Raw genomic sequence first — 27293 nt, 5'->3', positions numbered from 1 at the left:
CGGCTCCACCACCTGCCGGAGGCCCCGTGTTTCTCCAGCCTGCATCCTAGGGCCCCCGGCTCTGTGCCTCGGAGTCTCAGCCCTCTACCCAACTTTTAGATCCTGCCCAAAGCCAGCACCTTCAGAGCCAAGAGCCTGATCTTCCAGAAAACCAGACCCACAGGAGGCCAGGATGGCGCTGTCAGCCCTCTTCCGTCCCCACCCCCAGTGAACATGGGTAGAGCTTTGATGTCAAAAAGAACACAGGGTCAGGGGCCAGAATATCCACGCTCTCATTCCGTCGCTTCACGCTCTGAAGCCTCGGTTTCTCCTCTGTAAGATGATGACAACACTCTCTGATTCCCCAAGTGAAAGAATTATGAAATGATGGCTCCGTGTCTGTATCTTAACACCCTGTGCCATTACATAATCGCCCGGTGCTACAGCCACCTCTGGCACCGAAGAAGTCATTCTGTGCCAATTAAGGACTAATCCCCATAAGCATTCCTGGAAGTGAGAAACCCATTGTGTTTGGCTTCCAGGCTCGCCTGTCCTTCCCTCGGCCTTTGACTCCTGCAAGGCTGAATTTTCCTCCCATCAGGATCCCAGATTGTCCTCAGGGAGCCCTCCGGCTGGTCCATTCCCACTGTGACCCCTGAGGACTCTGGCCCTCCCTCTCTTCCCCTTTTCCTCCTCCTCAGTTTGGACTGTCCCCATCCAAGAAGCTTCAGGAGAAGGTTTAGGGAACAAGGTTTTACCCCTGTCTCCAGTTGTGCTCTGATCCCCGGAGCTCTGTAGGGCTGAAGAGGGAGAGACCAGAGAGGGGGAGTGGAAGCCTCAAAAAGTCAGGACAGCCCTAACCAGTTTGGCTCAGTGGATAGAGCGTCGGCCTGCGGACTCTAGGGTCCCAGGTTCGATTCTGGTCAAGGGCATGTACCTGGGTTGCGGGCACATCCCCAGTAGGGGACGTGCAGGAGGCAGCTGATCAGTGTTTCTCTCTCATGGATGTTTCTAACTCTCTATCCCTCTCCCTTCCTCTCTGTAAAAAATCAATTTAAAAAATATTTTTTTAAAAAAAGTCAGGACAGCTGGATTCTTATGCCAGCTCTGCCACCAGCCAGCAGTCACCCTGGGCAAGTTACTTTCCTCACTGCGAAAAGGGAACAGGAAACCCTGCCTACATCAGGGGGTAGTTTAAGGACCCTGTGAGATGACATCTTTAAACAGATGTCACAGGTGTGCCCTGTGACACAATATACCATAGTTTTCAGTGATAGAGAGTGGCCATCACTCCCCAATGCAGAACTTACCGTGAAACGACATATGGTTCTCCATCATTTCTCACCAGAGTCTCATCTCCCAAGGGAAGGGAGAAGAGAAAGCAGCCCTGTTGAGCACCTCTTATCTGTCACACTCGGTGACAGGAGGGCTATGAGAATTGAATTAGCCCCATTTCACAGATGAGGAAACTGAGGTTCAGAGAGATCAAATGATCTGCCAGGTGATGCAGCTGGAAGTGATGAAGACAAGGCCCCCTCTCCTTTCTCTCTGCTCCCCACCCCTCCACGGGGGTTATGGTGGAGGGAGGGGCCCAGGCTTGCGGCCCCTCATTCAGACTCAAGGAAAGGACCCAGCCAAGAAGATAGCATTGATTTGTCCCTAGAAACCAGCGAGTAAACAGGGTTCCCTCCATGCCCAGGGCTTTCCGCGGACACACCTGTATGAGCAGCAGCCATTCCCCTGCAGAGCTCTGTTCCCGGAAAGGAGGACAGCAGCCAGGGATGGGCTGTCTGGGGTTTGTTTATTTATCTGACCGTGTGAGGCCGGGCGATGAGCAGACCACACCCTGCTTGCCACCTCTGCCTCGTCCATCACTCCTTGGGAAGGGCTCTCTGACGGGCCCTGCCTGCCCTCCCCTCCCTCCTGACCAAAGCTGGAGATCAAGGTTCTCCCGGCCTGTTCCCATGGGTCCCTTTAACTACTCACTGGTTAAGCAAGGAGCTAAGTTGAGTTTACAGAATGTTTGTGTGAGACCTGAGAGGAAGTGTGAACAGACTGTGCCAGCAATGACCTTGGCGAACGGAGGATGCACATGCCCTGCTAGTGTGTGAGCAGTGTGTGCCCACATTCCTAGGAGTGCGGCTGTGTATCCACTAGATGTGTGTGTGAGTGTGTGTGTGTGTGTGTGTGTGTGTCTGTGTGGCAGGGGGATGTCTGTGCAGAACCCTCCATCGCTTCTGTGGTGTGTTTGTGTGCCCTGTGAGGTGTGCTTGGAAGCATGTGTGCCCAGCCCCCTGGCCACCTCTGTGCCCATGTGCTGGTGTATTATGTTAGAGGTGTACTCAGCCAACTCTGCGTAGACACATATGTTTGCGTGTGTGTGTCCTGCAAAGATATGAGCTAGTGAGCACTCCCGCCGACTGTGCACACACGTTTGTGTGTTTGGAACGTCCTTGCACAGCCTGCGTGTGTCCTGTGAGAAGGAACGGGACCCGGCCGGGGCTGGCACGGGCGGGAACGTGCGGGTGTGCGTCCTGCGTGTCCCTGCTCAGCTCCCCGCTAGTCCTGCGACCGCGCGTGAGTGGAAGGCGCCCAGGTGGCCCTGCCCTCCCGCGTGTGTGCGCGCGCGGGGTCCCGGGCCGGCGTGCGCGCGGTGTGAGCGCCGGTGAGTGCGGCGCTCGGCGCGCTCGGCTCCAGCTCCGGCTCCGGCTCCGGCTCCGCGCCGCCCGCGCCGCCCGCACACTCGCACTGCTTGGCTGCTGCCGGGTGACGCGGCTGGGCCCGCCCCCCGCCCGCCGGCCCCCGGCACTCACTCGCGCCCGCCGCCGCCGAGCAGGTCGCCGCCGCGTCAGGGCCGTCCCGGGGGCGCCGCCGGCGCTGCCCGCACCCGCGCCGCGCCCCGCCGGCTTGTCGAGCCGCCCCCGGCCGGGCTGCGCCAGACCAGGCCGGGCCGCGCCCGGGCGGGACCGCGCTGCCTGCATGACCCTCCGGCGGCGCGGGGAGAAGGCGACCATCAGCATCCAGGAGCATATGGCCATCGACGTGTGCCCCGGCCCCATCCGGCCCATCAAGCAGATCTCCGACTACTTCCCCCGCTTCCCGCGGGGCCTGCCCCCGGCCGCGGGGCCCCGCGCCACTGCGCCCCCGGACGCCCCCGCGCGCCCGGCCGCGACCGGCGCGGGCCGCCGCAGCCCCTCCGACGGCGCCCGCGACGACGAAGAGGACGTGGACCAGCTCTTCGGAGCTTACGGCGCCAGCCCGGGCCCCGGCCCCGGCCCCAGCCCCGCGCGGCCTCCGGCCAAGCCGCCCGAGGAGGAGCCGGACGCCGACGGCTACGAGTCCGACGACTGCAGTAAGTTTCCAACTCGCCGCCTTCGCGCCCGCGCCCGCGGCTCCGCTGCCCACGCGCTCCCGACCTCGAGGGCCCGCGGGCCGCCTGCGGTCCCCGTGCGCTCGGCACGCACCCCCCGCCGGTCGCGGCCCCTCGCCCGGTCCTCGCGCGCCCGGCCGACCCCGCCCCGGCAGCTTCCTCCACCCGGGCCGGAGGGGTGGGAAGTTTGGGGGCGCCTCCGGGGGGTGTCCCATTTCCGAGGCCCGGCTCCCCGGAGCCCGCGCCGCACCCCGTCTCGGCTGGAGCCCGGGCGCGGGCGGCGGCTTTTGTTCCCGGGAAGGGCGGAGCTGCGCCCTGGGAGACACCAGTTGCTGCCGCCTGCGCGGCCGCTCGGTGCCGGGAGCCCGCTGCGGGCCGGCTCGGGGCCGAGGGTTGGACCGGAGCCGCGCGGGGAGGGGGCCCGGGGCCGGGCTGGCCTCCGGTGGGCCCGGCGGCCCGCAGAGCGCGGCGGTTTTGCTGGCGCGCGGGCCGGGGACCGAGGACTGCGGGGCTGCTTGTCTTTTGGAGAAACCTTGGCGGTTCCTCCCCCGGGTCCGTGGACCCTGCCGCTGCGCTCGCGGGGCCGCCGCCTTCGCCCACCTGTTACGCCCGCCGCCCCGGCCAGGAGGGGCCCCCCAGCCCGCGCCTCCTTCTCCCGGGACCGAGCCCTGAGCCCCAGCGAGTAGGCGAGCACCCGGGTCCCCCCGGGGCGGCGGTGGGCGCTTCTGGCGCCTTTCGCGTCTCTGAGCCCCGCCCGGCCCGGACTGCAGGGGACGCGGAGACTGAAGAGGTCGCTACCCGGTGCTGAATGCGTTTGAGCGGATGGGAGTGGGGAGGGGTGCGCGCCACCTGCAAGGCCCCCAGCCCAGCTGCAGCCCAGCACGTCCCTCTCAGTCCCGGAAAACCCGCGTCAAACCCCAGCCTCGCCCAGGGTGTGCACCTTTCCGGGCAGGGTCACTCGCGGGCGTCGCCATGGCCCACCGGGCCCCATCCCCCCCGCGCAGCGCAGCGAGGTTGGCGGCGCCTGGCTCGGGTGCTCACAGGGGCCTCGGGCTGGGGGGTCTGGCGTGCCCTCCTGCATAAAATGTGCCTCTGATGCTGGTGGTGGGGTTACCAGCCCCGGGGGGGGGGGGGGGGCAGCGGTCTCCCATCGCCCTACCTAGGAGGCCCGGGGGAGTGAGCCCAGGAAGGACATCAGCTGAGGCGGGCGGGTCAGAGCCCAGGCCTGTGTGGGAAAACTGCCTTCTGTGCACTTTCTCTGGGCCTGGACCACAGCCCTGCAGCCAGAGGCTGGCGTATTGAGGCCCTGCCCCCCAGCTACCCGCTTCATCGGGGAGCAGGCCTCTCCCCCCACTTCTCTGCCAGCTGGGGAAATGGAATTGGGAGAGTTGATTGGCCTCAGGGCTGTGCCTGGATCTTCCCCACCCCCAGTCCCTGGCGCCCTGGGCAAAGCGCACCCCCTCACTGTGCCTCTAGGCGGTCCCTAACTGGGACCCAAGTCCCCCCCTTGGATGTGCTGAACCCAGAGTCACCTCGGGAAGAAAGGATGAGGAACTTGTTCTGTTTGCAGCACCTTTCCTTCCCCGTCCAGGGAGGGGGCGCGGCAGGCAGGGCTTCTGCCTGAGCTTCGGGCAGCCCTCCACGTGCCACAAGGGTCCTCTGGGTAACATACAACAGAGGAGAGAAACGCGTCGTTTCTTCTGGCTGCCCCTGAACCCATAGCCCGAGGGGACCAGAGAGCCCCAAACTCAGGCCAGCCTCCACATCTCCAGGCCATCACCTCCGCACTCCTTCTCAGAGCACTGTCCTAGCAGCAGAGAGGCAACAGGGCTGGGGCCTGGGCCCAGAGAGCCCACGAGTCCTCGCAGGGGACAGACTCACTTGGGGTCGGCGGTACAAGGCAGCCCTAGACACGGCCTTGCCAGCCTGAGCCGTGAGCTGGGCACAACCCTATGGCCAGCGCAGTCTGCTGAACAGAGCCAGGAAGGAGAGAATGTGGCTGAGCCAGGGCCAGCTGGGGCCCCTTGATCCCCTTCGAGGGGCAGCCCACCATCAGTAGCTGAGCAAACATGCCAGGGATGGGAACACAGAAATCTTGGCTCCTGTCCGCCGAGGGACCAAGTTCTGGGGCAGAATTGCTCTCCACCCAGTACCCCAGGCCACCGTCGCCTCTTGGCTCTGACAACCAGATCCCTGGGAGAAGCCTAAATGATTCAAGCCAGATGGTTCTTTACAGCTTTAGCCAGGGTTATGCTATTTGCTGCCCTAATTATTGGATTAGCTCTCTTCTAACAAAAAGAAATTAGGGCGGTTGGTCTGTTGTCCAAGGCCAGGAGGGAAGCGCGGTTTATTTATTCGGCCTTTTCTTCCTTCCCTTTAAAGCTCATCCTTTGTAAGTCACCTCAAGGCATACGCACCACGTTGACATGTTCCAAACTGATCTAACCGAGGAGTGTTGTCGGGGAGAAGAGGCAGTGAGTGTTGGAGGTAGAAGTGCGGACCTCCCCCGTGGTCCACAGTGTGTCCACCTGAGCTGGACTCTGAGGCTGGCTTCCCTCCAGACGGACCCTATGGCCCACCCTCTTCATGTACCTCTTCCCTGCCCACCCACTCTCCACCTGTGGAAACCCAGTCCATTCTTCAAAACTGTAATGACTAGAATGCTTTGGGGCGCAAGTAACAGAAAACTCAAATGTGTTACACACTGAGGACTGTTGAGGTTGGTGGCACCGGGTACATGTAGACAGCAACTCATCAGCAACATCTGTCTTTCCACAAGGCCATTCTCATGTCCTCTCAGGCTGACCTCCCTCGTGGTGCAAGGTGGCTGCTGCAGATCCAACCATCATATGTAGCAATAGGATCCTTTTTAAAAATATATGTATTTTTATTTATTTCAGAGAGGAAGGGAGAGGGAGAGAGAGAAAGAAACATCAATAATGAGAGAGCCTCATGGATTGGCTGCCTCCTGCACTGCACACCCCACACTGGGGATCAAGCCCACAATCCCGGCACGTGCCCCGATCAGGAATCAAACCGTGACCTCCGGTTCATAGGTCGATGCTCGACCACTGAGCCACGCCGGCCGGGCAGGATCCTAACTTTGATAAGGGTCAGTTTCCTCTCCCATGTCTCAGTGTAAGAGTGAGGAAATCTCTCCCAGACTCCCCAGGAGACCTGTCTTTCTGCCTCACCGGCCAGGATTGCATCAGGTACCCATGTTTCCGCCTGCCGGGCCAGATTCCGCCCAGGCTGGGGCAGGACGGATGCCATGCAGGCCTGGAGCGAGAAAGGACCGGGGAATCGCCGTGAGGCCTGCCCCGAAGGCCCTCGGCTGGGGCCACTTCCTGGGCCCCCTAGCAGTGATGCCCTTCCTTTGAACCAGTCATGTTCTGCCCGGACCGTATTGTTATGCCACTCAACATCGCAAGGCCAACTCTGTGTCAGGCACTGTGCTGGGCATGGAGACTCAAGAATGACTGAGACACAGGCTCTGTCATCAGGGAGTTTAGGGAAATCAAAAGGCACCAATAGCCCAGCAGTGAGGACAGGGAGGCAGGAACCCAGTGCCAAGCACTGGCTGGCAGAGTTCACCACAGGGAAGACTCCACTCAGAGGCGGGAGGGAGGGAGGGAGGAAGGGCGGTGCTCCTGGTAGAGGGACTGCCCAGCAGGTGCAGAGGTGTAGGAACAGCCCAGCGGAGGCAGAGCAGTAGGTTAAGTGGCTGAAGTAAAGGGGAAAAGATTAACGATGAGGCCAAAGCCATCACATCTCAGAGGGGCCGAGGGCCCTGAATGGCACACGGAGGAGGTGGAGATGAGTCCAGGAGGCAGCGGAGAACTTGAACGGCTTAAAGCAGGGGGATGAGTAGATGCATAAGAGCCCTACCCTCTGCCTCTGAGCTCCTGGAGGATGTGTGGCTCATTCTCCTTTGTCCCCTTGCAGTGCCCAGCTCAGTGCCTCCGTTTCTCCAACTACAAAATGCCTTCAGTTCAGGCCTGATCATGTTTGTGTCTCTTGCCATAGATTTTTAAAACTTTCCAAGAGGCTGACATTTTTCTTCAAAAAAAACAACAACACACACACACACACACACACACGCACACACACACACAGGGCCGATTTCCTATGCCCAAGGGTGTTCGGGAGGAAAGTCCAGGTGCAAACCAAGGTCAAAGTGATGCCTTCGGTCTCCGTCAGCAGAGCAGAGGGCCCTTCAGCCTCGGAGGAACCGGCAGGGGCTGGAGCTGGCTTGTCTCTGAATTAGCCCCATTAAAGCTCTATAATTACCAACAAGCGGGTGACAACTCTCCAAGGCCCATTAGTGACCAACCCCCGTTATTTCTCCAAGGATGGAAACGTTAGCCAGGGCGCGTGATTTGAGTGACTCAAGGGCAGGACCCCGTGGCTCACACAGACCAGCACCTTCGCCTGCCCTGGGGCCCTCCTCACCCGCAACACAGCCCGAGTGCGTTTCCCACTCAGAGCCTACCCCCTCCCCCCCGCAGAGCACGGCCAAGCCCTTCCCGGTTCCCAAGAGCAACTCTGCTTTTCTCTGTTTTCTCCAAGGCATCCTCCTGAGATCTCAGCTAAACTAAGTGGCAGACAAAACATCTCAGGAGCCGTGGGCTGTAGGGCAGGAACTATCGGGATGGCAGTGGCGAGGCCTGGATGCTGTGTCCGGCTCTGCTGTGCCACCCTGAGCAGGTTGCCTCCCCTCTCTGAGCCTCGTTTCTCTGAATGGGAAATGACTTGGGACTATGAACGCCCTAAGAGAGCTCCCATCACTGGCAAGTCTCTAAAAACGGTGACTGAGCTTCCATTTATAAACCATTATTTCTTACAAAACTCATATTGGAGTTCAAAGAAACTCGACAACCTCGCCCTGGGGCGACACTAGACATGTTCCTCGGGGAAAGTGGTAACAGGTGCCCGTTCCACTGAGCGGCGCAGGCCTCCTTAGGGATGTCTGGGGGCCCAGTGGGAGGGGCCTGTCTCCTCCTGGAGCTGTTCCCAGGTGGGAAGCAGGTGGCCCCTCCATCTCACTGCTTGTCCTTCTCTGGGATTGGGAAACTTCAGGGATCGTGGGGTGCGCATGTTAACATGCGGGCATCACACCATAGAGCAGCTGGGGAGAGAGTTGGTTTGAATGGACCAGCCATGTGGATGGAACATCTGCTCTTTGCTGGTGGCCCAGGCGTGGCCAAGGCCTGGTCCCTGCTCTCGGGAGGCTAGTGTCTGGGGTTAGCAAACCGCGGATGGGCCTGAACTGGACAGCAGAGTGACTGGGCGTCGTGTAAAGCCAACAGCTTTGGAGAATATTCTTACAAAAGCACAGACTTGGAGAGCGTGGGGCCCGCGGCTGTGTCGCTGTTGGGGGCCTGGTGATGTAGGCCTCGCGTACAGCACCCTCACCTGCCCGCCTCCCTGGGAGCTAGGAATACAGGCAGCAAAAGGCCAGACACCGTCAGCCTTAAAGCAACATAGTCTGCTCAGGAAGAAGCCCCGGAGGCTCCACTCAGGGCCTGTCGACTCCTAGTTTGGACACAGTTCTAACACGCATTCTCACCCGGTTTCGTAGACGAAGCAAGTAGCTATTGAGGAGGAGGGAGCTGTGCCAGCAGAGGCGGGTCCTTTAACAGGAGCTGGAAGCCAGTGGAAAGCAGGTGCAGAAACATGAGGAAAACCTCTCAGAGTGGCCACCCGGGTCGCTGGGTGGAGGAATCATCCCACACCCCCGTCCGTGTCTGTGCTGTGACTGTGACGCAGAACAGTAACCGGCGTCATCGCCATGACTCAGGTTACTCAGGAAAGTGCAAGTGGCCAGTTGTATCTTCCACGCTCACCAGCCGGGGAGGGGAGTGATCCAGTTTGGAACGAGTTCATTCCAGAAGGTGTCTCAGCGGGGCAAGTACAGTTTTCTAGAAAAGTCACCTAAATGGCTCTGCTCTTCTATAATTATCCGCTGAGCGTTTTCTGTGTCCCGGGTGTGTTTTAAAGCACGATGCTGGGAGGTGGATCTTATTGCGTCTCCATCTTGCAGGGGAAACTGAGGCAGAGAGAGGCTGGATACGCTGCCAGAGGTCGCACAGCCAGGACGTGCAGAGCCGGGATTTGAACCCAGGGCCGTGTGCCCGCCAGGCAAGAACAGAGATGCTGAGCGGGGTGCCTTATCCTGGGTGAGGAGCTACAGAGCAAGGCACACCTGACTCGGTGCCATCACCTCAGAATGAAGGGCAGCTCCACATCACAGGCCTTAATTTGCCCATTTCTCTGCAGCCCCAAAACTTTGTCAGGGCCAGTCAGCGTGGCTCAGTGGTTGAGCATCGACCTGTGAACCAGGAGGTCACGATTCGATGGTTCCATTCCCGGTCAGGACACATGCCCAGGTTGTGAGCTTGATCCCCAGTAGGGGGTGTGCAGGAGGCAGCCGATCAATGATCCTCTCTCATCATTAATGTTTCTCTCTCCCCCTCTCCCTTCCTCTCTGAAATCAATTTTAAAAAAAAAACAAACTTTGCCAAGCCTGGGCCCCTGTGTGAGCCCAGGGATCTGTGGGCAGTATGGTCCCTGTGACATCTACTCAGCTCTGCCTTGTTACAGTGAGCAGGGGTCTGTGGTTCGGATATAAATGGGTGGGCGTGGCCGGACTTGGCTGGCGGGCCATAGTTGGATCTAGTCTAGTCCATGTTGGGTGCCCTGACCTCCCCCAGCACCACTCCAGCCACTCCGCCCCCAACGCTCTGGCTGGATTGTGGTTGGAATGCCCCTTTCCCAGCCCCACTGAGGCACCCCCTCCTCCAGGAAGCATTCCCTGATAGCCGCAGTTCACATCAGGATCAAGCATCGCCCATCCCTCTTGGCCCACCAGACTCTGTTATGGCAAATTCTTTTCATCTGTTCCTCCCATCAAGCCGTGCTTCCTGGGGGCGGGAACTAGGCCTTAGTGTCTCACCCTAGAGTGTGCATGTTGTAGACACTCGGCAAGGAATGAATGAATGAATGAGATGCCAGTTGACCAGCCCAGCAGCCTTCGAGCAGGATCTGGGCTTCTGAAGACATCCTATGAGTATGCACTCTGCGGTCCAGAGGCTTGCCCCGAGGTCTGCCCCCACCACAACGCTCATCCTCGTGCTGGGAGCCGCGTCGACGTGGGAGGCCACAGCTGCCATGATTGCCCCCGGGAGTGGCAGCTGCGCCCAATTATTGCTGCATTCTCTGCCCAGCCCTTGGGAATCGCCCGCTGCCTCATGGGCTTGGTGGGGACAGCATGAGGACGCAGCTGGCTCTTCAAAGCCTGCCCAGGCCCCCAAGGGACCAGAGACCAGGGAGCTGCACCCTGAGTGTTGCTGGGAGGTGGGTGAGGAGATCAGCCAACCAGACTGCCCGGGCCTGCAGCCTCACCAAGCCTGTCTCCTGCCATCTCCCATAATCCTTGTGATATTTAACGGGAGAGGGAAGCTGAGGCTGGAACCCAGGTTGTCGGTTGCTGAAGGGCAGGAACTCCTGCAGCTGAGTGCCCAGTACCTGTGGGTGCCACACGGACCAGCCACAGGTTAGACTCCACCGTGCGGAGGTTAGGGGCCTGGGCTGTGCAGCTGACCACCGGGGTCTGACTCGGGCCTCTATTCACTCTGACGGGGGTGGTTGACCTAGCCTGTCTGGGCCGCAGCCCCTCATCTAGAAGGTGGGGCGTGGAGGGGCTGGGACGCTGGTGGAGGGATGGGCGTGCGGTAGGTGCCCAGTTGGTGGCAGGCCCTGTGGGCACTGGCCCCTTGTCCGATCCCACGAAGGTGGGTGACGCTTCTCCCCATGCAGCGATGCGTGACCTGAGCCCCCCTCTGTCCGCAGCCGCCCTGGGCACGCTGGACTTCAGCCTCCTGTACGACCAGGAGAACAACGCCCTGCACTGCACCATCAGCAAGGCCAAGGTAGGCCACGGCTTGCGTCCCAGGCCCGGCTCCCGGAGGAGGGGCTGAGGCGGAAGGCCAGTCCTCCCGTTTCCTGTCCGGCCCGGTGGTGTCCGTGCTGCGTGGGAGCCGGGCAGGGAGGGAATTTTTGCCTAAATCATCTCAGCTGCCCTTAAAAGCCCTGCAGAGGGAGGCGTTGGGGAAGGAGCAGGACCAGAGAGGAGGGAGGAGGAGGAGAGGGGGGAGGCCTGGGCGGGGCTTTCGGGGACAGAGGCCCCTAAGCTGGGGAGGGGCTGTTGGGAGAGGGAAGGGTGCCACTCTGGGCACTGAGACCACGCCAGGCACCCGGCGGGGATTAATGTCTTAGGTCAGCTCCTGACCCTGTTCTCTGGGTGGGGCCGTGGGTGGTCCTGCCCCTGGGGCGTGGCTGGCGTCAGCTCTGTTCTCAGCCATGCTGTTCCCTTCATCCCACACATATCGCTCCCTCTGGGAGGAAGGTGCCAAAGCGGATGTTCTCTCGCAAGGTAAGGGCGGTGTGCAGCCTAGCAGAGCCTCCAGTAGAGTCGTGGAAGGGCCTGGGCCTGGCTCAGAGCGAGGAGCTGCCTGGACCCAGGCCCCACCCCTAGTCTCCCCTCCCTGCCAGCTTCTCTGCCTGCCCTCCCACTCTGCCGTGGCTCTGCCCACCCAGAGGGACAGGCTGCCTGCTACTGCCCCCGCCATGCCCCCGCCCCCGACTCGGGCCACCCCCTGGCCTGCCACGGCAGCGGTGAGTATCGTCCACTGTGGGCCGGGCCCTCGTTGGGCACCGAGAGGCCTGCACACGCCATCCCGAGCCCGTCCCCTGGGGGCTGCGCTGGCAGTGATGCGGGCACGCCCAGCCTCGCGTGGCAGGGGCTCCAGACCTGCCCCTGGAACAGAGCTGAGAGGTGACCCCAGCTGTGCCGAGGTGGAGGGCAGACTGCGGAGTTCGAACAGATGCCTCCCCTCTCCCTCCACCAGCTTTATGCAGGTGCCTGGGCTTGGGGACGGAATGGGCACTGGCTGCCAGCCACTCTGGCCAGAGCACCCCTGCTCCCCAGCCCAGACACCGGGCCCTCCCGCACCGTGTGCCCATCTTCCCTCCCTGGCCCCAGGGGGGCTGTGCAGGTGTGGGGCTGGGGGTACGGACGTGTGTGTACAGGTCTCTGGGCACCTTGTGTGCACACATATGAGGTGGGGGGTGGGAGGACCCTGAGCCGTGGCAGCTCCCCGGTCTCCAGGTCATTCACCTGCTTAGACCCAGTCCTGCAGGGCAGGGGGTGTCGCAGGGATGGGAGGAGCTGCGGCTCTGGGTTGTGGTTTGGGAAGGAGGCTGAGGCATGGCTGACAGGCAGAGCCCCTCAGGGGACTCTGGGAGGAGGCCCGATGTCCTGGCCCCTAGTTTGGCCACCTTCCCCCTGAGTAAGCACAGCAGCCTCAGTTTGCTCATCTGTAAAATGGGGTTAATCACCCCCACCTGCGTGGAGGGTGAGCCGTACACGATCAGGTCCTCAGTACCTAGTGCTGTCCCGGGGGTGGTGCCGGGGGAGGCACCCACCCACATGCATGGGCACATGGGCCTCGTTCCCACAGAGGAACTAAGGAAATTAACAGACCACCAGCCCAGGCACTTCCTGGGAGCAGGCCAGAGGCTGGGAGAGGGCCTTGTGTTTGAAAGGCCACCTGGTTGCCCTGGTGCACACAGGGCCTCAGAGTCAGCCTCGGCCCAGAGCCGGCCCGCAGGGCAGGGCAGAGCACAGATACCCCACCCCACCCTCCACCCTCCTCTGGCTTCTCCCGGGGGAGAGGGGGGAGCTAGCACGTAGAGAAAGGGGAGCAGCCCCCTGCTGTCCAGGCCCTGGGTCAGCATCACCTCGACTCTCACTCCCGCCCTGGGAGGTGAGAGCTGCTCACCCCTTTGACAGACGCTAAAGCTGAGGCCCAGGAGACCCGGGACCTCCGCCCTTACCCAGTTCACAGTGCAGGAGCTGCCAGGCCGGCCTGGCCCTACAGCCTGTGTGCCCCCTCCCAGAGCAGAGCAGGCGGTGGGCGTGCCCACCTGGGAGCTCCTTTAAACCGAGGTGGGAGCAGGGGCAGAGGGGCACAGCCCCCCTTCGAGGTGGGCCCGGTCATGAGCAACCAACTAGCAGTTCAGCCGGGGCTGCCAGCTCGGCCTGCACACGCCACGCCTGCCTCCCTGCTGCCCTGCGCACCAGCCCAGGAGGAGAAAATGCAGTTTCAGAATCGGGAGCAGGCATGAGGTCAACTCAGCCCCAGCTGCTCAGGGCTCCCGGCTCCCTGGGCCCACGGACTGTCCAGCGTGAGTGAGGGCTGCCATCTCGTGGAGGGACCTCCGTGGGCGGCCGGCTCGCTGCGTGGCCTCCACAGACACGCACGCAGGGAGCTGTGGCAAATCCCGGGAGAGGCTGGGCCTGCTCTCCAGGACGCAGGACGTTTTTTCTACAGCCCCAGAGGGCAGCGTGTGGCTGCGTGGACAGACGGGCAAATGGATGTAGGGTCAGCGAGGGAAGTTCTGTGTGGGGAGCAGGGGGTGGGGTTAGGAAGAAGGAGGGGCCTGACCAAAGCAGGGTGAGTGGCCAGGCCTCCTGATAAGGAGATGGGAAGAGAAAGGCTGCCCTGGGCAGGATGTTGGGGGAGGGGAGACAACACTAGCATCCTCACTCCCCCCTCCTTAGAGTGTGGGGGGCCGCTGTGAAGGAGGGTCATGAATGGACTCAGCCTGGTGCTTGGGAACAAGGGGTGCCTGCTGACCCGGTGCCTGGAGGCCCGGCTGCTCTGTGTCCCCAACGCCCGGTTCACAGCCTTTGCTGTTCTCTGCTCAGGGCCTGAAGCCGATGGACCACAACGGGCTGGCAGACCCCTATGTCAAGCTGCACCTGCTGCCAGGAGCCAGTAAGGTAAGGGGGCTGTCCTAGGCTGCCAACCAGCTCTGCCTGCTGTGGCGGCCCAGGCTGGGCTTGGGGCACCCAGGGAGGTGCACAGCTCTCACACCCTCTCAGAGCCCAGCAGGCTGATGGGACCTCAGCCGCTCACCTCCGCCCAGAGCACCCAGTCAGCCCCACTCCCTCCAGGCCTCCCAGGAGTCTCAGGTCAGCACTGCCTGCCTGCTGAGCTGGGGAAACCTTCCAGAGAATTTCTAGGCCAGCGTTTTATAAGAAGTAGTCTTAGCCCTGGCTGGCATGGCTCAGTGGTTGAGCATTGACCTATGAACCAGAAGGTCACAGTTCAATTCCTGGTCAGAGCATGCCCGGCTTTCGGGCTCAATCCCTGGTAGGGGGAGTGCAGAAGGCAGCCGATCAAAGATTCTCTCCTACATTGACATTTCTCTCTCTCTCTCTCCCTCCCTTCCCCCTCCCTCTCTGAAATTAATTTTTAAAATATTTTTTAATTAAAAATGGCGGGGGAGAGTCTGTGATTGGAAAACATTGTTGAACAGGTTTCTTTACTGCGGGACTTATCAGGGCCTTTCATGCATTGATGGGCTGCTCTGCGATGCTCCACAAGGGGGACCGAGTGGACAGTGTCTGCCCCGTTTTTTTGGCCACAGAGCCCATGTTCCCATGCCAGAGACCAGCAGCAGACCAAGCATGTGGTGCATCTAGGAAAAGAGAGGAAAAAAATGTTTAGCAAAAATGTGCTATGAAACAGAAGCGTCAAGGTGACCCGCAGCACGGGAAGGTCAGACCCTACCTGTGCCTTACAGTTCAGTGGTGGTTTATTCTTCATTTCATGGGAGGGGAGGTCACATCATTTTTTCAGATGTGGGTCTTGCCCTGGGACCCACAGGCATCTCAGGGGGTGAGTTGTGCAGACCCCATGTCCCAGGGGACTCGCCTAGAGACCAGCGGCTTTGCTTCCAAGGGGGGGACCAGTGGGAAAGTAGAGGGACACGGGACACGGGACATGGGAGCATGAGCAGCACAGCCCGTGGACAGGGTCCTTGTCCTGGCCTCTCTGAAGCCCTCAGTGGCCTGAGAGGGAGGAGGAGTTCATTAGTGGGAGTGCTGGCCCCGCTGAGTAGCCACGGGCTGCTGGGGCCCAAATGGACTCCGAGGCTCAAGCCCTCTGAGCAGCGGGCAGGGCCGAGGCTCGCCACATCCAGGGGAGCACCCAGAAGTGCACACCCCTCGCTGGGAAGGCGGGGCTGCAGGAGAAGTGGCAGTGGCTCCCCCCGCCAGCCTCCGCCTCCTCATGCTGCGGTGAGGACATCTGGGCTGAGGGCCATGTGACCGGGGGGAGGGGGGATGTGCCCAGCTCGAGCTCAGTGACCATCGTCCCCAGGCTCCCGGGACCTAGAACCGGCAGGGCCTGGAGGCCGGGTGGTGGGGACCCCACAGGGCCTTCCGAAGGGGGCGGCGTTCTACAGAGAGAAGTCTCCCGATCAAGAAGTTTCCCGGAAGCGATGCTGAAAGCCAGCTGTTTACAGTGGGAACCTCGCCCGGAGGGGGAATAGCCCGCCGAGCCCAAGGGTTCATGCGAGTGTGGAGCTGGGATTTGAACCCCGGCCTGACCTGCCTGACCTCAGCCTGGGCCTGGTGTGGAGAGGTCAAAGGGCTCAGGGTCTGAAGGGGGCCAGACAGGTAAGGAGGGTAAGAACCAAAATCAACAGGAGCACAGAGGAAGGCGTGGGGGCGACATGGCAGCTGGGACAGGCCGCCTCGCAGGCGTTCTCCAGGGAAGGTGACCTCCAGGCAGAGGGGCAGCCTGAGCAGAGGCAGGGAGGTGTGAATCCCATTCAACCCCCCACCCCTCCCCCCACCCCCACAAACACACACACACACACACACACACACACACACACACACACACACGGCCGGGAGCCTCCTGTCGCAGTGTCCCAGGGCTGCAGGAACGCATTTTACCACCAACGCATGTTTCTCGCCTTCCAGCTCTGGCTTAGGTCCCTCTGGGCTAAACCAGGTGTCACAGGCCGCCTCCCTCCTGGAGGCCCCACGGGAGGAGCCATGTCCCAGTCCTTCCCAGTTCTTAGAGGCCGCGCCGTCATCCACCTTCATCCCTCTCCCCTGCTTTTAAGGACCCTGTGATTTCATTGGACCCACCCAGGTCACCTAGATAATTTCCCAGTTTTGAGGTTGTTTTAGGCAATTTTATTTTTTTTAATATATTTTTATTTCAGAGAGGGAGAGGGAGTGGGAGAGGGAAATAGAAATATCAATGATAAGAGAGAATCATTGATCGGCTGCCACCTGCACGCCCCTGACTGGGAAACAAACCATGGCCTCCTGATTCATAGGTTGGTGCTCAACCACTGAGCCACACCGGCTGGGCTTTGACGTCAGCTGACTAAGACCCTTAATGCCCTTCGCCATGTAGGAGCTAACTCCCAGGCTCAGGGGCCATTATTCTGCCCACCGCACTCCTTCCTGCCCAGAGAATCCTCTCTCTCTCTCTCTCTCTCTCTCCAGGCAAATAAGCTCAGAACAAAAACTCTCCGAAACACGCTGAACCCCACATGGAACGAGACCCTCACTTACTACGGGATCACAGACGAAGACATGATTCGAAAGACCCTGCGGTGGGTGAAGGCCCCTGGCTGTAGGTTCCCTCCCCACCCACACCTGCCCCAGCCACACCCACCCCCACCCACCGCTTGCAAACCCCCACTGGCTTTGGAACCAAGTGGAAGCACCCAGGGTGTCTGAAGAGCTGGCCATGCCCTCGCCCTCCAGGATCTCCGTGTGTGATGAGGACAAGTTCCGCCACAACGAGTTCATCGGGGAGACGCGGGTGCCCCTGAAAAAGCTGAAACCGAACCACACCAAGACGTTCAGCATCTGCCTGGAGAAGCAGCTGCCGGTGAGTGGCCACAGCGCTCTGCCGGGTGTCAGGGCCCTCCCTGCCGTAGCTCAGGGCCAGCAGCATTTACTCAGCACCTACTACATGCCTGGCAGCCCTGCAGTGCCGGGGAGGCGGACAAAAATCCCTGCCCGCATGAAACTTGAGCAGGAGACAGACCCAAACAGGATAAGTCGCCCCTTTGGGTCCTATATTCGACAGCGATCAAGGCCGAGGTGGAAAGCATGAGAGGGGCTGGCGGTTAGGATGTGTGCCTGGGAAGGGCTCACCAGGCACGTGGGAGTGCTCCCGGCAGAGGGGACAGCAGGTGCAAAGGCTGGATGAAAGAGCCCAGCCTTAGGGGCACAGCCAGCAGCCCCCTGAGTGGGGGAGGGAGAGGGGAGGGTGTCCTAGGAGCTGAGAGCTGAGGCTGGGGGTTAGGGAGGCTGGGAAGAACTCAGGCTTTCACCGTGAGTGGAAGGGCTACGGGAGGGTGCTAAGCAGGGGCTAGGACAGCGATGGCGAACTTATGACACGCGTGTCAGAGGTGACACGCGAACTCATTTTTTTGGTTGATTTTTCTTTGTTAAATGGCATTTAAATATGTAAAATAAATATCAAAAATATAAATCTTTGTTTTACTATGGTTGCAAAGATCAAAAAAATTCTATATGTGACACGGCACCAGAGTTAAGTTAGGGTTTTTCAAAATGCTGACATGCCGAGCTCAAAAGGTTCGCCGTCACTGGGCTAGGAGATCTGACTGCATTTTAACAGGCTCTCTGGGCTCAGAACGGGAGAGAGAGGAGGTGAGTGGGCGAGCAGTGAGGAGGAGGAGAGCATGACCCAGGCTGGGGCGAAGCAGCAGCCGGGAGGGGTGCTGGGGCCGGGATGGGGTGCTGGCAGGTCTGCGTCTCGGACACGGGTCCTGAGCACCTGGAAGGATAAAGGGCCATTAACTGACGCAGAGGACCTTGGGAGGAGCAGCTGGGGACACGGGAACTCACCTGGAACGTGTTAGGCGTGAGATTCCCAGGGGAGACAGGAAATAATTCTTTCCTAGAAATTGTGATGGTTTGAAAATGATGTCAAAACCGATCCCCCCCGCCCCCCCCTCCCCGGCCGCCTGCAACTGCTGAGCCCTCCCAGAGCCTCTTCCATTTGTCTCTCAGCTCTGCCTCCCCTCTGTTGGGGGCGGGGAGTGTTGGACCAGGAGGCCCCAGGGTCCTGAGAAACCTGACCCTCCTACAGCTCAGTGTTCAGGGTACAATCCCCCCAAAGGTCTGGGCAAGGGGAAGGGTGTAGAGGACAGAGCCCAGTGGCTGTCCCCGCCCTGTGGGGCTGGGCCCTGGGACGCACGCTCCTCAGAGCAGCCTGGCCGGGGTCAAGCCCTGGGAACAAATCGCCCTGAGGCCAGAGCTCCCCGCCAGAACCCCAGCTCTGCCTTCTTGCATAACTTGATCGAATCGTGTTCCCTTGTCACACTCTCTCCCACTCACAGACATTTGTGTGATGGATCTGACCTTTTTATTTTATTATTAGTCACTAACCACAGGTAACCCAGTTTTTCCAGATGATCTATGTCACTTATGAAAGGCAACATCAAACTCCCACTATAGTTGTGTTCCTGGGATTTGATCCCCGGCATGAATAAGCCACTGTGTGGGCAAGTGAGCCCGTGTCTGCATGTGAGCGAGTGTGCAGGCGAGGGCGCATGTGAGCGTGGAACGCAGGTGTGAGGTGCGTGCACGTGGGGGGCGCGTGTGCGTGCCTGTACCCGGGCATGCTTGGGTTTTGCTGAGTTTGCCTGAAGCCACTGGTAGCTCGTTAGTCTGGTTTCAGGGATGCAGGGTCCCCACAGGAGTGCAGTTTAGAATCGGCCGCTCCGGCCACAAAGACACATTTTGATGCTGCATTTTAGATTTTACTTAGTCCGAGAACTTCTTTGCTCTCGGTAAACACTGAAGAATACGCAGTTTAATGGTCTTCCTAGGAAGGCACCCAAAGTACTTATACCCCACTCCCCACACCAAAAAAAACAGCTGGAAATATCCGCGCTCATTTGTATCGTTGAATTTTCACACATCACACAAACTGGCACAAGAGGGCCGGAGTGGCAGACAGTTGACTCACACACCCCGTCTGGGCCACACCTCTGGCGGCCTGAGCGCTGTATTGAGAAAGATGCTGAGGCCCGGGAGCTCTGGGTGAATGCTGTGATCCGGGAGCCATGTCTGCTCTGGGCGGGGGAGTGGGGGCAGGTGGGTCTTCCTTCACTTCACAGGAGCCCTTGGGGGTCGTGGGGCTCCAGCTGGTGTGCCTGGGTGGACAGAGAGCAGAGGAGAGGGGTCCATGTGAGCAGCAGCCAGAATGCGGATACGGGTGATCTCAAGGGGGTGAGGAGTGGAGAAGCATCAGGCTAGCTGGGGTGGGGAAGCCAGACAGTGAGGCCGAGAGTTGAGTATGATCCCCGAGGGGGGCACAGGCCTGGCAGCCCCACCTGCCTCCCGGCTCCCCCTCCCCTGGGGTTAGGGATGTGTCGAAGCTTTGTCCTCCGTGTTCTCCCCAAGGGGGCTGCCCCCTGTACCCCGAGAGGCTCCAGGAAGCACCTTCAAGGGGCTGGGGCCAGGGTGACCCTTCACCATTCACCGGCTCCATTTGTCCTGGGTCCATGGCTGAGGGAAGGGATGGGAGCAGGTGAGGACAGCTCAGTGACTGCCCGCCCCGCAGGTGGACAAGACGGAAGACAAGTCCCTGGAGGAGCGTGGCCGCATCCTCATCTCCCTCAAGTACAGTTCGCAGAAGCAGGGCCTGCTGGTCGGCATCGTGCGCTGTGCACACCTGGCTGCCATGGACGCCAACGGCTACTCGGATCCCTACGTGAAAACGTGAGTGTGCAGCCAGACGGCCCCCTCCTCCTCCTGTTACCTCGGGACGGGAGGTTCAGTGACAAGACCAGGAGTCCGTGTGGCCAGCACAGAGGGAGCGCCTGCAGTGCAGTGGGCACGGGGCCTGCAGGCTGAATTCTCTTCTGTGCTCCTTGGCAACTTCACGGGTTAAGTCTGGGCAGCCCCACTTCACAGATGAGGAAACTGAGGCCTGTAGAAGTTGAGTGGCTGCCCAGGGTCATGCAGATAGAGATTGATTATCTCCTCATGCCCATTCTGGCCTCCAGTGACCATGGGGCCCAGGAGGGGGCGGGAAGGGGTGGCCTATGCCAAGAAGCTGGGAGATCCGGGCAAGGAACTCCGCCAGGACATAGTGCTGCCCACATGTGCCCAGCCCTGCGCTGGTGCCATAGGTGCGGATAAGGGTCCACCCAGCCCGTCAGCAGGAGCTCGTGGTGGCGCTGGGGAGAGACACTAACTCAGGGATCGTGCACGGTGGCCCAGGTCCCTGAGTCATGAACCTGTGCCCAGAGGGGCTGCGATCTAGCTGTATCCCAGGAGCTGGTGGCCCTGCAGGTGGGGGTGAAGCAGGTGTCACATGACCACTGTCAGAGCGTTGGGCCCTCCACAAACAAAAGACGATGTTAGTCTGGGTGCCCAGTGAGCCTCGCGAAGGGTGGGGCTCAGAGGGGAGTTTGGCTCAGCAGAAAGGAGGTGCCCTCCTCAGTCAGAGGAGCAGACCAGTGGAGAGGGGCCCGGCCTGAGGGACAGAGAGAAGGTCTGGTGACAGGCCATGGAGAGTGAGTGGCCCCTGCCCGGTGTGCCCAATGGTTTTTAGTATATTTATAGAGTTGTGCAGCCACCATCACAATTTTATAACCCTTCTTTCACCCCAGAAAGAATCCGTTGTTCACAGCAGTCACTCCCCATTGCCCCATCCTCCAGCCAGCCCTGGCAACTACTGACTTGCTTTCTGTCTGTGGATTTGCCTGTTGTAGACATGTCACATACATGGGATCATACAAGGTGTGGCCATTGGGACTGGCTTCTTTCACTTCGCATGTTTTTAAGGTTCGTACATGTAGCACGAATCAGTATTTCACTCCTTTTTATGATCAAATAATATTCCATTGTGTGGATAGACCACATTTTGTCTATTCATCAGTTGATGGACACTTATGTTGTTCCTACCTTTTGTCTATGGTGACTAATGTTACTATGAACATTCATATACATGATTTTGTGGGGACATGCTTTTAGTTCTCTTGGGAATATACCTAGGAGCGGAATTGCTGGGTCATATGGTAACTCCATGCTTAACCTTTTGAGTAATTGCCAGACTGTTTTTCAAAGTGTCAGCACCATTGTTGTCATTTGATTTAAAAAGTGACAGAAATATGATAGTGACCAATGGGAATAGTGGCCCCAGAGTTGTGCGGTGTGGCCGCACGGGCCTCCCTGTGGTGAATTGTATACTTAAAAGGGTGCCTTGCACAGCATGTGAATTATATCTCAGTAAAGCTGTTGGTTTTTTCAATCCGATGCGGCCAGGCTCCAGGGCAGCACCCAGGTGTAACGGGAAGCTGCCGGGATCATCGGGGGAAGTCAGGGTCCTGCACATGGAGCAGGGGCGACTCATTTTCCACATAAAACATCAACAAATTGGCCCCCAAGCCAACCACTAGCAAAACAATGGTTTGCTGAGGATTAGAGGCCGCTGTGAGGGGATGTGCTGTTACCGCTCAGAGGACAGTCAGAGGCTCTTTCTAATCACTGGGGGGAAAGTCGGCAATTCCAGTCAAGCAGGAAATTGTGTGCCTGTGGCTGCATGATTTTCCTTCTTTGTATCCTAGAAACCCTACCTGGGTGGAAAGCTGTTTATTGCAGCATCACTGTCACAGCGATAACCTGGAAATAGCCAAACATTCGTCAGCAGAGGAATCGCTTCACATGAGGTGGCACATGCATAGCACAGAGTTCTGTGCAGTTAAATGAGTGAGTTAGGACTGGATGAATGAACACGGACAGCTGCCCCAAACACGCTAAGCCCCAAGCAAACTGCGGGACGGTGCACACAGGGATGCTGTTCTGGCCATTCCCTAAACCCTGCAGAGCGCCTTACAGGGGGTGGTCTGAGGGGGACAGAGGGGAGGGGGCTGCCAAGGGGAGCAAGGTGCTGCCGCCTGCACTTGTGACGCTAGGTCTCTTATGGCAGGAAATAGTGTGAAGTCACATGGTGGAGGTGTCAAAGTCAGGCTCAGTGGCCACTTGCAGGTTGACAGAAACGCCAGGGTTGTGTTCCTGGGCTGAAGAAACCGCAAGGAGGCTAGTCGCTGGGGAGAGGAAGCCAGGCGTTGCTATATGACGTCATTACCCGGTGCCACAGCCACGGTTTGCAGGCTGAGCTGGGCTGTGGGCCGCATTTTGCACCATGGGGTATCGGCTGCAATTTGGTGGGCTGTCGCTCTGGGGTGGTGGCAGGGCCTGTGTCCCACTTAGGGGAAGTCAAGTGTTGCTTTGTGGGAGCCAGGTCCGCAGCGCGGTTTCTCTGTAAATGGCCAGTGTGCTTCACGGCAGCTCCTGCATTGAGCATCTGCCCCCTGGTGGTCAGTGCACATCATTGCAACCCATCGGAGGGACACTTAGCATATTAGCCTTTTATATATTCTAGTATACTAGGGGCCCAGTGCACGAATTCATGTACCTTGAAAGGAACTATGGGCCGTGAGGCTGCGGTGGGCACAGGGGCGGGTCTCGGCCCACCCAGCCCCTCCCGCCACGACCCCTGGTCCCGTCTGCCAGCAGCCCTGCTCCCGCCGCCACCGCTCCCATGCATTGACGGCACCGAGTGATTAGGGCCGGCTCCAGCAGCAGGTATGAGTGGTGGCTGCTGCCCTGATCGCCCCTCAGGAGCAGGGGGAGGTGGAGAAGCCCTGAGGGGCGATTGGGGCTGGCAGCGGCTGCGAGCGGGGCCAGCGCCAGCAGCAGGTGCAAGTGCTGGGCAGGACTGCGGCGCGCAGGAGCAAAGAATTTTTTTAAAAATATATTTTATTGATTTTTTACTGAGAGGAAGGGAGAGGGATAGAGAGTTAGAAACATCCATGAGAGAGAAACATTGATCAGCTGCCTCCCTCCTGCACACTCCCTACTGGGGATGTGCTCGCAACCAAGGTACATGCCCTTGACCAGAATTGAACCTGGGACCCTTGAATCCACAGGCTGATGCTCCATCCACTGAGCCAAACCGGTCAGGGCAAGGAGCAAAGAATTTTAAGTAATCACCAGAGGCATCGCCCTGATGACAGTGACCGGTGCCCCGCCTTGGTCTATTCTCTTTTTTTTTTAAGTAGCAATATTCTTTAATTCTTTGAGGAACCTCCATACTATTGTCCAAAGTAGCTGCGCCAATTTACATTCCCACCAGCAGTGTACGAGGGCTCCCTTTTCTTTACATTCTCCCCAAAACGTTCTTATTGACAATCGCCATTCTGACAGGTGTGAGGTGGTATCTCATTGTGGTTCGGATTTTCATTTTCCTAATGATTAGTGATGTTGAGCATGAAAATATATCTCTATGTCTTCCTTGGAGAAGTGTCTATTTAGGTCCTCTGCCCATTTTTTATTTTTTATTTCAGAGAGAGGGAGAGGGAGAGATAGAGACATGCATGAGAGAGAAACATCCACTGGCTGCCTTCTGCATATCCCATACTGGGGATCGATCCCACAACCCTAGAATGGAACCATGACCTCCTGGTTTATGGGACAACGCTCAACCATCTGAGCCACACCAGCCGGGCCCTCTGCCCATTTTTTAATCCAATTGTTTGGTTTTTGTTGTTGAGTTGTATGAGTTCCTTATATATCTTGGAGATTAGCCCCTTATTGGAGGTATAATTTGCAAATATCTTCTCCCATTCAATTGCCTGCCATTTTGTTTTGTTGATGGTTTCTTTGCTATGCAAAAGCTTTTTAGTATGACATAATCCTGTTTATTTTTGCTTTTACTTCCCTTGTCTTTGGGCTCAGGTTCACAAAAACCCCTCTGAGACCAAGGTCCATAAGTTTAGTATCTATTCTTTATTCTATGTCTTTTATTGTTTCAGGACTCATATTGTTCAAGTCTTTAATCCATTTTGAATTAATTTTTGTGTATGGTGTCATATACAGTCTAGTTTCGTTCTTTTGCATATGGCTTTCCAGTTTTCCCAACACCATTTATTTATTTTTTAATATATTTTATTGATTTTTTACAGAGAGGAAGGGAGAGGGATAGAGAGTTAGAAACATCCATGAGAGAGAAACATCCATCCGCTGCCTCCTGCACATCCCCTACTGGGGATGTGCCCACAACCAAGGCACATGCCCCTGACCAGAATTGAACCCAGGACCCTTCAGTCCGCAGGCCGACACTCTATGCACTAAGCCAAACCGGTTAGGGCCCAACACCATTTATTGAAGAGACTTTCCTTTGGCTACTTTGTCAAAAATTAGTTACCCATCTATGTGGCCTATTTCTGGGCTCTCAATTCTGTTCCATTGGTCTATCTATTTTTCTGCCAATAGTATAGTTTCGATTGCTGTTGCTTTGTAGAATAGATTAAAGTCAGGGAGTGTGATACCTCTGGCTTCATTATTTTTTCTCAGAGTGTTTTGGCTATTTAGGGGCTTTTTTGGTTCCATACAGATTTGAAGTATAAAGTACATTTAAAAATAATAATAATGCTATTCTTCCAATCCATGAACATGGAATATTTTTCCATTTCTTTATGTCTTCTTAAATTGTTTTCAATGGTGTCTTATAATTTTCAGTATAAAAAGGAGGTCCTTCACCTCCTTTTTAAAATTTATTCTCAGGTATTTTATTCTTTTTGTTTTGATTGTAAATGAGATTGTTTTCTTCATTTCTTTTTCTAATATTTTGTTATAGAGGAATGCAACAAACTTTTGTGTGATTTTGTATTCTTCATTTTATTGTATTTGTTTATTGTATCTAATAGTTTTTTGGTGGAGTCTTTAGGATTTTCTATAAATAGAATCAAGTTGTCTGCAAATAGTGACAGTTCTACTTCTTCATTCCTAATTTAGGTGCCTTTTATTTATTTCTCTTGCCTAATTGCTCTGGGACTTCCAGAACTACGTTGAATAACAGTATGAGAGTGGGCATCCTTGTCTCATTCCTGATATTAGTGGAAAGGTTTTCAGTTTTTCACCATTAAGTATGATGTTACCTGAGAGCTTGCCATATATGGCCTATATTATGTTGAGGTGCTTTTCTCCTGTATCCATTTTATGAGTATTTTTATCACAAATGGATGTTGTATCTTGTTAAATGCTTTTTCTGCATCGATTATAAGCATATGATTTTTTAAATTATTGACACTTGATTCAATGGTTTTCATCTTTTCTTTTGTTAATGTAGTTAACAAATTGATAGATTTGTGGATGTTAGACCACCTTTGCATCCCTAGAATAAACTCCACTTGATCATGATGTATGACCTTTTTAATATATTGCATTTGATTTGCTAGTATTTTGTTTAGAATTTTTCATCTATGTCCATCAGTGATATTGACCTGTAATTTTCTTTGTGTGTGTGTTGCTTGGTTTTGGTATTAAAGGTTGGCCTCATGAAATGAGTTGGAAAGTATTCACTCTTTCTCAGTTTTTTGGAAGAGGTTGGAAAGGACTGGATTTAAATCTTCTTTGATGTTGGGTAGAATTCATCAGTGAGGCAATCTGGTCCTGAACTTTTGGTTTGGGAGAGGTTTTTGATTACTGTTTCAGTATTCTTACTAGTGACCAGTCTATTTAGGTCTTCCACTTTTTCATGATTTAGGTCTGGGAACTTTGTATACTTATAAGAATTTGTCCATTTCTTCCAGGTAATCAAATTTGGAGGCATGTAGCCTTTCACAGTATTCTTTTATAATCGTTTGTATTTCTGTGGTTTCCATTGTAACTTCTCTTTCATTTCTGATTTTACTTATTTTTCTTTTTTTCCTTAGTGATACTTCTTTTTGTTCTCTATTTCATTTATTTCTGCTGTTTTTATTATTTCCTTCCTTCCTACTGAACAAAGGGGCTTCGTTCATTCTTCTTTTTCTTGGTCTTTATGGTGTAATATTATATTGTCAGTTGGGATTTTTCGTTTCTTGAGATAGGCCTGCAAAGCTATAAACTTCCCTCTCAGTATTACTTTTGCTGTATCCCAAAAATGTGTTTTCATTTGTCTCTATGTATTTTTTGGCCTCTTATTTCTTCTTTGACCCAATAGTTGTTCATTAGCATGCTGTTTAATCTCTACATTATCTGTAGTTTTTCCAACTTTCTTCTTGTAGATAATTTTCAGTTTCACAGTATTGTGGTTGGAAAATATGCTTAGTATGATTTCATTTTTAAATTTGAGACTAGTGTTGTGCCCTCAACATGTGGCCTATCCTTGAGAATGTTCTGTCTGCATTTAAGAAGAATGTGTATTCTGTTGTTTGGGATGGAACGCTCTATAAATATCAATTAAGACATTTGGTCTAATGTGTCATTTAATGCTGATATTTCCTTATTGACTTTCTGTCTAGATTATCTTATTTATAGCTGTCAATGGGGTATTCGTGTCCCCTACTTTAATAGTATTTTTGTTCGTTTCTCCCTTTAGGTCTGTTAGTAATTGCTTTATATAACTTGGTGCTCCCAGGTTGGGTGCATATATAGTAATATGTTATATCTTCTTGATGAGTTATCTCCTTTATCATTATAAAATGTTCCTCTTTGTCTCTTGTTACCTTTTTTATCTTGGGGCCTATTATATCTGATAGAAGTACTGCTACACCCTTTTCTCTGGATGCCATGTGCTTAGAGCAGCGGTTCTCAACCTATGGGTTGCCAACCTGTGGGTCGCGACCCCTTTGGGGGTCTAACGACCCTTTCACAGGGGTTGCCTAAGACCATCAGAAAACACATATACAGTGGTTCTCAACCTTCCTAATACCTCGACCCTTTAATACAGTTCCTCATGTTGTGGTGACCCCCAACCATAAAATTATTTTCGTTGCTACCTCATAACTGTAATTTTGCTACTGTTATGAATCGTAATGTAAATATCTGATATGCAGGATGTATTTTCACTGTTACAAATTGAACATAATTAAAGCATAGTGATTAATCACAAAATCAATATGTAATTATATATGTGTTTTCCGATGGTCTTAGGCCTGTTTGTCTTCAGAGCAGAGTCTCCTGGAGGCAACATGTAGCTGGGTCTTGTTTTTAAACCCATCTCTCTACTCTGTGTCCTTTGATTGGAAAGTTCAATCT

The 27293-nt window shown here is 56.1% G+C and overlaps 1 protein-coding gene across 1 annotated transcript in view; it reads left to right on the top strand.

The window, feature by feature from the left end:
* The first annotated feature begins 2938 nt into the window (after positions 1-2938).
* DOC2B (double C2 domain beta) overlaps positions 2939-27293 on the top strand; it is a 31434-nt gene continuing 7079 nt past the window's right edge. The window contains exons 1-6 of the mRNA XM_070394720.1: positions 2939-3331; positions 11201-11280; positions 14121-14195; positions 16725-16834; positions 16989-17115; positions 19825-19982. Coding sequence (XP_070250821.1) covers positions 2959-3331; positions 11201-11280; positions 14121-14195; positions 16725-16834; positions 16989-17115; positions 19825-19982 — 923 coding nt within the window. The 5' untranslated portion in view covers positions 2939-2958. The remainder of the gene's footprint in view (positions 3332-11200; positions 11281-14120; positions 14196-16724; positions 16835-16988; positions 17116-19824; positions 19983-27293) is intronic.

This window comes from Myotis yumanensis, unplaced genomic scaffold, assembly GCF_028538775.1.
Source record: "Myotis yumanensis isolate MYYU_CA2020_CCGP unplaced genomic scaffold, mMyoYum1.0.hap1 SCAF_16, whole genome shotgun sequence".
In the NCBI taxonomy this organism is placed as follows: domain Eukaryota; kingdom Metazoa; phylum Chordata; class Mammalia; order Chiroptera; family Vespertilionidae; genus Myotis; species Myotis yumanensis.
The sequence above is the reverse complement of the archived record's forward strand: the minus strand, read 5'-3'. Positions and strand labels throughout refer to the sequence as shown.